Source organism: Lynx rufus, unplaced genomic scaffold (genome assembly GCF_022079265.1).
Source record: "Lynx rufus isolate CCGP_SWC_20201006 ecotype Redwood Valley unplaced genomic scaffold, mLynRuf1.p SCAF_19, whole genome shotgun sequence".
NCBI classification, from domain to species: Eukaryota; Metazoa; Chordata; class Mammalia; order Carnivora; family Felidae; genus Lynx; species Lynx rufus.
This window is the reverse complement of record NW_025814833.1, coordinates 20,688,984-20,698,477: the sequence shown is the minus strand read 5'-3', so window position 1 is coordinate 20,698,477 and position 9,494 is coordinate 20,688,984. Positions and strand designations below refer to the sequence as shown.

The window sequence follows — 9,494 nt, the reverse complement described above, 5'->3', positions numbered from 1 at the left end:
TAAATGGGTTATTTCCCTTAATTTAGTCTCATCAGTTGTCTTTCTGGGGGAATGTCACTACATCCAGCTCATTACAAAAAAGACATGCAAAGTTCTGTGATAGCTATGGAATCAACTTATGACATGACATAGTGGTTTTTGTTTTTTTTTTAAGTAAACTCTACACCCAGTGTGAAGCTTGAATTTACAATCCCGAGATCAAGACTTGCATGGTCTACTGACTAAGCCAGCCAGGCACCCCATGACATAGTGTTCTTTAATCTGTCTAAAATTTCTTTTATCTCTGGTTTTGGCCCATTGATCTTGAAATAGAGTCATTTTACATAGTTCTGTATTTAGGGCCTACAAAAATCAGCATCTCTCAATAACACGTGATAATCCAAATACATTGTTATAGTATAATGTAATAGTTATGTGAGGATATCTTTCTCCTCCATTTTATATATGCTACCTAGTTATTGAGTGGCAGCCACCAAAAAAAAACACAAAAAAATGCACTTATGCCATGGTAAATAAAGATAGAACTATGATCTCAACTTGAAAACTCCAGTGCAAATAAATTATTTGGTCCTGGTTAGTATTTGTTATAATAATTCTCAGAAAACTGAAGTGTACTTTTAATGTCATTCTGGTTTATGAAAGACTATAAACTTAAAAAATTTCATAACTTTGAACTTCAACCTTTTCAGTATTCTGCAGTTTGATTGGCTCCATGTGTACTTCTTCCATCGGGCTGCAGAAGTTGTAAACGCTGGAAAATAGAAATGGCTAATGAATCATACTTGGGACATGGAAAAGGTCAAAGTTGTACAGTTTATGATTATCTTCTAGAAAATATATAGGACATTAAAATTCTGATGCTACAGTCTTGTGACAAAGAATATAATGAGAACAATAAATAATAAACAGTACGACATGAATCTTCTTGTGACAATGATTATAACTTAGAATCGGGAATACTTAACCCATTCCCATTATTATCAGAAGAAAGGGCCACTTTATTGATGTTTATCTTTTCCTTTTGCAGTTAAGAGCTATTTAAGCCTCAGAAAAGAAAGGGAAAATGTATATGTCCAAGAGTGTTGAATATATTTCATTATAAGCACTTTCCAAAATGAATAGGATGTTGGTGCTGTAGGGTTAATATTATCCTGGATAATTTAAAAATAGCAATTTTAAGGCAAATCATATGTTTAAAATTAATCTCCTACTGTCATGGAGGATGTCATGTCGACACCTATGATAACAAAGTGATACATTATTTCCGTACAGAAGGTATGAATAAACAAAAATATTTACATTTTGCTTGCATTTAACACCAGGATCCCAGGCTTATTCCATACTTGCATATCCTGAAATTTTTAATGCAGGCACAGAGCTCTACATAAACTAAAGAAAATATACTTATCCTACATCACAGAGTTATAAAGTGTCAATGCTTCAATTTGCTAATAGTTATTTTTTATTGCTCACTGTAGGTATTCAGTGTTTAGAAGTGATATAGAAAATAACACAGAGGGCATTAGGAAAGAGAACAGAGGGTTGAAAAAGAGCAGATTGTGTTGGTGGCCCTTTCTTGTTACAGAAAATTTGTCATGAATGGCTGTAATTGTGAGTAGTCTTTCTGAGCCTTTACCATGCTACTTCCTTTGAGAAGGAAAACTTATCCTGTCCTGCTGTCACTTACCACACCTTTTGGCAACTCTCCAGAGATGCAGCACTGCTGTTGACACAACAACTTGATTTCTTGTCAAAATATCTTTTAACATCTGGCTCCAAAGATATTTTTGATGACTATAAGCATACCCAACTCCTCTGTTCATTAAGGCTGAAAATTCAATAAGTGTTTGGTACGCTGAGACTAAGCTACCTCATAGTGAGCAGCTGTCAGATGATTTGCTGAATACTTCTGCTCAGCCCACCACAGTGAATTGATGGAATTGTGCCAGCTTTAGGACATATACGGAGTGAAGGGAATTTTAGCAAGAACTAACCAGATGCTCCTTCTAAGCTTTGCACTACCACCTGTAAATTTAAACAATCTATTATGAAATAAATGGAGACAAAACCCTTTATGGATCCATGTGTCCTTCATGTCGGAGTAGCAACAAACCGGTTATTGGTACTAAAAATACATCAATGGCTTTGGTTATAGGCAAGGTGCCTTTTGGATCTATAGGTTGTGTCAGCCTTTAACTGCTTACATCACCTACACCACCAATTCTGGACATGAAAAATGTTTATTTGAAGACCCATCACCTAAAGATATTTCTAATTTAGTGGTTATTCATAGATAGTGACACTTTACTACATAGTGAATTGGGTTGTACCCTAGTTAGAATGACGGTCTTTCCATTCTGCATGTTGTGCCTATACCTGTCATTTGAATTTGAAAAAGCTCCTATCCAGGCATTGTGATAATCTCTCAGAACTATCATTATAATGGGGCACTGCAGCACATTATAGAGTACAAACACAGCAGTATCTGAGAAAATCTACGTGAGTAAAGTATTTTCATTTGTGTTTAAAAGTTATGAGTAGATAGTAGCTCTGTGTTCAGGCAAGAGGTGAAGGGACCAGCCCTGTTCCACCTTGTCCCTGGACTTTTATTAAGCCAACTCTGTATTTACCATGTATTTAAGTAACAGTGTAATGCTGAGGGGCAAGCTAGTTCAAGTTTGAAGCAATGGTCCACAACTCTCCCATCTCCTGTGCCTCTGTTCTTTCCTCATCTTTCAGCCTGGTTCTGCCTCTACCTGGCTGTGAAATGTTGGCTATTTCTCTCACCTCAGTCTCATCTGGCTATTTTTACTCTGTGCATTTTCCTCTATTATATAGACTTTGGTCTACTTTATGTACCTTAAGTTATCTATACTGCTCTGAGCAACCCCCATAGCCTTAGGCAGGTAGGAATTACCCACCTTAGATTTGGCCTAGCAAGAACCCAATGGACCCTCCCCTATAGTCACAGGGCTGCAAGCCACAGCTAGGGATTCAACTAAGCTACTTAGCACTAGTACATTAATGCTTTAAGTTCCTTAAAGATAAAAAACAAAAGCCAAGGCTTAGGCTCCCAGGGTGATGTTTTTAAAAAGAATTCACAGTATTTCAAACTTCAGAATCTTTATTGAATCTCCAAGCATGTAAGGCACATTAGTGCTAAACAGAGTCTAAGAGGGTAGGGGGGGTTTGAAATATAAAAACATAAATGAGTAATTTTCACTTTTTCCCCCAATCCTTTTTTCCCCTCCTTCCTTTTTGTCTTCAGTTGTTCTCTCTGTTTGAGGGCACAGGAGCCGGCATACCCCAGGAAGGAAAATTGGCAAAATAAGAAGGCAGTGGAGGACCAAATATTGGGGGTGGGGCAAAAGCAATAGGCATAGCAAGAAATGGACTGAAACTTGGAGGTCGTGGAGGTATAAAGCAATGAGCAGTAGGGCGAGAAGGTAAACCTGGAGTACTGGAAGACAATGGGAGAGGCCTTGGCCAGTTCTCCACAGGGTGCCGAAGGCCTCCTGGTGGGAAAGAAACATGAGCCAGCCTTTCTTTCCCAGTCATTCTCGTATTTCCTGAAGGCAGCTCCATTATCACCCCTGATCTAACGGTGGGGATATGAAGGGGGTCTCTTACTTGTGGACCCCTAGATGGAAAGAACCCCTGACCTTGTGGCAAAGCCACGTATAACCTCGCATTATTGCCACCTCTCTCGGTGCCCCCACTGCTGACCCTTGCGCCCCCTATCATCAGTGGGGGAGTGCTGCCAGAGAAATCCTGGGACACATTAATAGAATCCTCTCCCCTAAGCCTCCAGCCTGCCAGCCCCTCAGAACTATTTACTTCTGCTGTTGCTAAGGACTCTTCCGCAACAGCAGGTGGTGACCCACAGGGGTGTTTGTGAGATCTCGAACTGTCGACAGGAATGCAGGCTCCGGCGATGTGGAAGGGGCGCTCCAGCTGCTCTCTTGCCAGGTCGGTCAGCACATTAAGGGGAGGTCTCAGCAGGACACGATGGTGGCCCAAAGGTTCTGCACCATCTTTCGGCAGAGAACTCGGACACTGGAGGGACATGTCGTCAGGGCGTGGCTCCCGGATCCCACACTCTTCTGCAACTACTCCTCTGGGTGAAGGGGCATGTCCTCCAAGGCTTGCAAAAAATAGAAATAAATAAGTTAATAAAAATGGGATTTGGTGGCCAGACAATACCTGAAATATGTGATTGATTAAACCCGCTGGTATATACCAGGGGAAAGGGAGCGCCCGATCTCCTCCCAAGTGTAATCAGCAAGCACTTTTGGAGCCCACTTTCACCATGTCAGGTGGCTTCTTTAAGCGGCAGACTACCCAATTTCCCTTTCTGGCTTTCTTGTGGCTTCACCCCATTCTCCATTTCCCCACCTCCTCAAGGCAGTAAGGAAGCTGAGAAGGCCCAGAGAGCTTTCTTAAAATAAGTCTGCAGTGCGCCGGTTCGCCATACTAAACACAGCTCCTTCCAGTCCCGATAGGACCTATATTCCACTAAAGCCCAGCATTCAGATTCTGGCAGGAGTGTTTTGGAAAGTCTTGTGAGGAAAAACTTTTTTTTTTTTCTCTCCGCAGAAGTAGAAGAAACGTTATTTTTGTTAACGAACACTCCAGTTTGTTTTAATGAAGTATCATTCAACATTTTCAAACTGTCTTTCATTCAACCTGTACCACAACCTAGAGTATGAATTTCCTCAAGTTTAAGCCCAATTGTTTAAACTAAGGATTTCAACTTTTGTTTCAAAATTACATTTGAAAATCCCCGCCCTTAAATCCAGTATTTTTAGTACTTGAGTTTGTGTCCTGCAAGTTTTTGTTTGTGATCCCCTCCTGCACTCCCTCCACCCACTTGTCCCTGTCCCAGTTACACAGGAAAACAATTCAAACTGCCTTTTGCCTTCAAAATTAAACAAAACTCAGTTTTGTACTTACACATTTTCAATACAAGCCATGGAGAAAGTAGGTCAGGAAAGCCTCCTTGAGGTGATGGAGAAAATCAGCTGAACGCCCACACAGGCCAACTCGGTCTGGAGAGACAACTCGTGCTTCTGCCTTAGAGCAGCTTGGCAACTCAAATGAAGCCAGGGACCAACTGCTTCTTTCTAGATTTGGAGTTCTCTTTCTGAGGTTAGCAGTTGCTAGGGAAGGGAGGGAGAAAAGGAGTGAAGAGGGGGAGGGGATAAATCTGTGACACTCCTTTGAAGCTAAATGTAGGACTCCTTTTTGCATAGTAGTAGGTGGATGGTAAGAGCATTCACTAAATCAACCCAATTGCAGACAAATCATTTCAAGATTTTAGAAGAATCATGGAGACATGATACTTTATCGAGAATTATTTCTTAAGTTTTAGTTAGGCAAGGTAGTTACCATCACGTCTCTTCCTAGAGTTTGGAAATACAAACATTGAGCAAGGTACCATGCTTAGTCTCCTAATTTAAAGTCCAGTTTTGAAGATGCATAGTTGGTGGGGAACAAAAGTTTGTGGGGTTAAATTGCTTTTCAATCTGTCTTTCTTGTGAAGATGAAACAAACAAAGAGAGCATTATAGAAAAGTCCCCCTAAGAATCATACTAGCTTTTGTTTTTTAGCCCCTCAATTTATGTTTTTTTTCCCTTCAACCTACTTTCTAGTTTATTGGCTCTGTACGTTGGTGTGTGTGTGTATGTGTGTGTGTTTTATTTCCTGTAATACAGCTCTGTAAACTTCTCTACAAGTGGGAGGGGGAATAAAAGGCATAACAGATATTATACATTTATGAATATTACTCAGATTTCACCTTGGAACTTTTTTGCATAAGGCACTTTCTGTTCTTCCAACCTAAATTTCATCTACTTCCCTCAATTTAAACAAGTACACTTCCCCAGCTTTTATTTTCTGCCATTGATATATAGATTGATTGCTCTGAAATTACAAAGGCCATATCCTCATCTAAGATTACTAATCTTGCTCTAAGATAAAGCCATAAACTTGGCTCACTTCCTTAAATTTACCTGAGATTTGTGCCTTTCAGACTAGGCTTTAAAGACCCTAAAATCTTTTATTGTTTCCAATATCAGAACATGCTGTTATATTTCAACAGTCATATATATATATTTTTTTCTTTTTTTTTGAAGAAAGATAAGAGACTCAAACACCATGTGTTTCAATTTATATATGGAATGTGTGTGTATTTGTGTATGCATGTATGTGTGTAGTGGATAAGTATAAAATACTAATGCAGAGGAATGTTCAGTGTTGTGAAACAACACAATTCATGGTAGAAATAACCTTTTGGGTCTCTAAGTCCACATCTTCCGGCCAGGGTGCCTTGTCCCTGTCTGTACACTATTGAGTTGTTGTTTTCAATCTCATTGAAAGATGAAAGTAACGTGTTTCCAACACTCCTCCCGGAAGAATCTATCCACTTGCCTAGCATGGTTCACTATTAAGAAATTTCTTGATTCCCCAACTTGATTATATTTTTCTTCAGTTTATTATTTCCTTGTCCTAATGTAAAAGAAAACTTGTTATTGGCAATAGAATTGTGGTGGAGCATTAAAGCTTTTTCAACACTTGGTATGTCAGAGGGATAAATGCAACTTGGGCTAATGCCTAATTGTTGGTAAGTTATATTTACATAGTTTATGCATTTTTTCCCAAATAATGGCAAGGAAGCCCCAACAAACCCTTTTATGGCTATCAAGTTATTTCAATCATTGGCTGTTTAACCTAGAAATGTCTGTTCAGTAAAAACATCATCTTAATTGGATTCCATGAGATTGAAGTATAATATAGACACCAAATAGTTGGACACAGTAACAAAATCAATGGCATCAAGAATTTTCCAAAGCCATAATAGGTATTATAAATTTATGGATACCAGGGGCGCCTGGGTGGCGCAGTCGGTTAAGCGTCCGACTTCAGCCAGGTCACGATCTCGCGGTCCGTGAGTTCGAGCCCCGCGTCAGACTCTGGGCTGATGGCTCAGAGCCTGGAGCCTGTTTCCGATTCTGTGTCTCCCTCTCTCTCTGCCCCTCCCCCGTTCATGCTCTGTCTCTCTCTGTCCCAAAAATAAATAAACGTTGAAAAAAAAAATTTTTTAAATTTATGGATACCAACTCAGATTTTGCCTCGTAACTTGTTAGTTTTTGTGAGATGAATGTTTATTGAATGCCTACTGCATTGACTATTTGGTTCACTGTGCATTATAACAAAAGTTAAATAAGCAATTAATGGGGACTTCAAGGAATATTCAGACTTTCTGGGGAGAGAAAATAACATCTATAAAAGAATTGAAAAATGGTATAAAAAAGAATAAATGCAGACAATTTGCTGCGTGGTAAAAACTAACACTGCAATGGAAATTCAGAAGAAGAAACTGTAATTTTAGGTTAAAGTAGCTATGAAATATTTTATGTGGTAGGACTAATGCAATATACATGGACAGAGGAGGAGATGGTATTCTGTGTTAAGAACAGGTATAGAGGTAGTAGTAAATGAAATTTTTTTGGAATTTTGTAGTTCAGATTTTTAATCCAATCTAGGGCTCATATTTGGCAGAAATAGAAATTTAAAGAGTTAACTGTACCCTCTAGAGATAGCAAGATCAGCAAGATAATTAGGAAAATTGTACAAATGAGGTAATATTTGAAGGCACTCACATTTCATAAAGGAAAAACTAGATCATCTCAAAACCTACCGTTTGGAAAAAAAAAATGGTTAGGCTACTTCAATTATCCATCAAGCTCTGAAAATGAAATAGTAAATCGTGTGCCTTTTTTGTTTGTATGTTTGAGTGACTGCTTTGGGAAGAGAAAAATGGGTAATGGAAATTAAAGATTTGCCAAAAGTTAGCTTAGTTGTGAAAGTAGCTAAGTTATAAATGCCTTTCATTACCCATGGCTTCTTATTTCATGACACAGCTCCAGATATTACATATCTCTCAAAAGGTTTTGAAGACTTTATTAAAATGCTAAGTGAGGACCATGGAAGGAAATATTTACTTTTGCACAACAATTACAAGGTTATTAAAAATGTGGTTGTACTGCCAAAATAACGTTGTTGGGTTTTTTTTTTTCAAAGAAATTTTGCAGATGTGTAAAGACATTTAAAATGCAATCTTTCTCTTTTGCTTAGAAAAATAATCCAGGGGATAGAGACATAAGAATGGCTTTCTCTGTTACCATCAGGCTAATCAGGAAGTGATGAGAAGATTGTCATGCTGATCTCTGGGAGACTATTGTCAAAAGATTCCATCCATTAACTCACTTTCAAAATGTAATGTGCCTATTCTCCTGGGAAGCTCTGCAAGTTTAGGATATCGAAAAGTACTTCTCAAAGATAGACCAGATATTTTTAAGGGTCTGTTTTTATTTAATTCAGTGTATGAAAAAAGCATGAGAGTAATGAAAGCATGATATTATCCCAGCGTAGGTCAGACAACATTATTCAGTTGCACAACTAGAGGCAGTACTCCTGTCCTCTCTGCCACCAGCTGTCCTGCAAACTCTGTGTGGTAAGTGATGAGAATGAACAGGTGAGAGTATGGTTATCTCACCACCAGCACTTGCAGAAGCGACTAATATATACCTCACGGTTGGACCTAGTTGACAATGAAGTTCAGTAGACTATCATTGCTTTTCTCAAGTTCCTTGCTCCAGATTAAAAAATATATATATTAGTTTCAAATTGGTAATTTATGGCAGTTACTCCAAAACAGGTTATTTCTGTGTATAAATCAGAAGCTATCAGTTCCTTGAACACCCAGTGCTCTATTTTTTCTTGATTTCCTGAGAGTCACAACTGGAAATTAAGTAGCAGTGGAGCAAGCCAGATGAGAAAAAAGAAAGAAGGAAAATGAAACCAGGGTTTTTTTAACCACTTACTCTATACCAGACATTGAATATATTTTGTTTCATTTGATATTCACAGAAAATTTTAAGGCAGTTATTAAACCTATTTCATAGATGATAATAAAGAGAATTGGAGAAGTTAGTTTTTTTTTTCCAAGGCCCCACAGCTAGTAAATGGCGGCCAGCATTCAGATAGAGCCAATCTGACACCAAAGCCCACATTTCTTTCATATAACCACATGGCTGCCTAATGAAGCCATGTTTATCAGTTTATTTAATCAGGGACTCACTGACCCATCTTAAAGTAATTCTGCAATAAAGAAATTGTCTAAGCTGCAATGCATCCCAGAATGCCTGCCTCTGCAGGGATGCAGTAGGTAAAGAAGAGTAGGCATTTGGTGACACTACAGCAAGATGGTAAGGACTAAAACCCTGTCATGGAGCAACTGGAATTGGTGACAGAAAAAATAAATTAGCCATAGGACAGCACTGAGTGACCATTACTAATAAATTAATTTTAATATGTGGCCAATATTACCAATATTAAGCTTATGTTAATGCTGAACTCTTGAGATCAGTTATAGGATTCCTTTCTGTGGCACTAAGATGAAACTGAGTCTACAATTGTGGTTAGGTCATCCA

General features: G+C 38.6%; 1 protein-coding gene across 1 annotated transcript; it reads right to left on the bottom strand.

The window, feature by feature from the left end:
- Positions 1–3,190: 3,190 nt before the first annotated feature.
- Positions 3,191–4,973, bottom strand: PRR32 (proline rich 32). The gene is made up of 2 exons (XM_047081803.1): positions 4,954–4,973; positions 3,191–4,144 (listed from the first exon to the last, which is right to left on the bottom strand). Exons 1-2 carry the CDS (start codon positions 4,971–4,973, stop codon positions 3,265–3,267), a joined length of 900 nt encoding a protein of 299 aa, XP_046937759.1. The 3' UTR covers positions 3,191–3,264.
- Positions 4,974–9,494: the final 4,521 nt, after the last annotated feature.

Bases quoted from the DNA above. Each gene is read 5' to 3' on its own strand.
- PRR32 (XM_047081803.1), bottom strand. From the start codon at position 4,973: ATGGCTTGTATTGAAAATGT. The intron at 4,145-4,953 runs GTAAGTACAAAA...ATTTTTTGCAAG, and splicing joins ATGGCTTGTATTGAAAATGT to CCTTGGAGGACATGCCCCTT.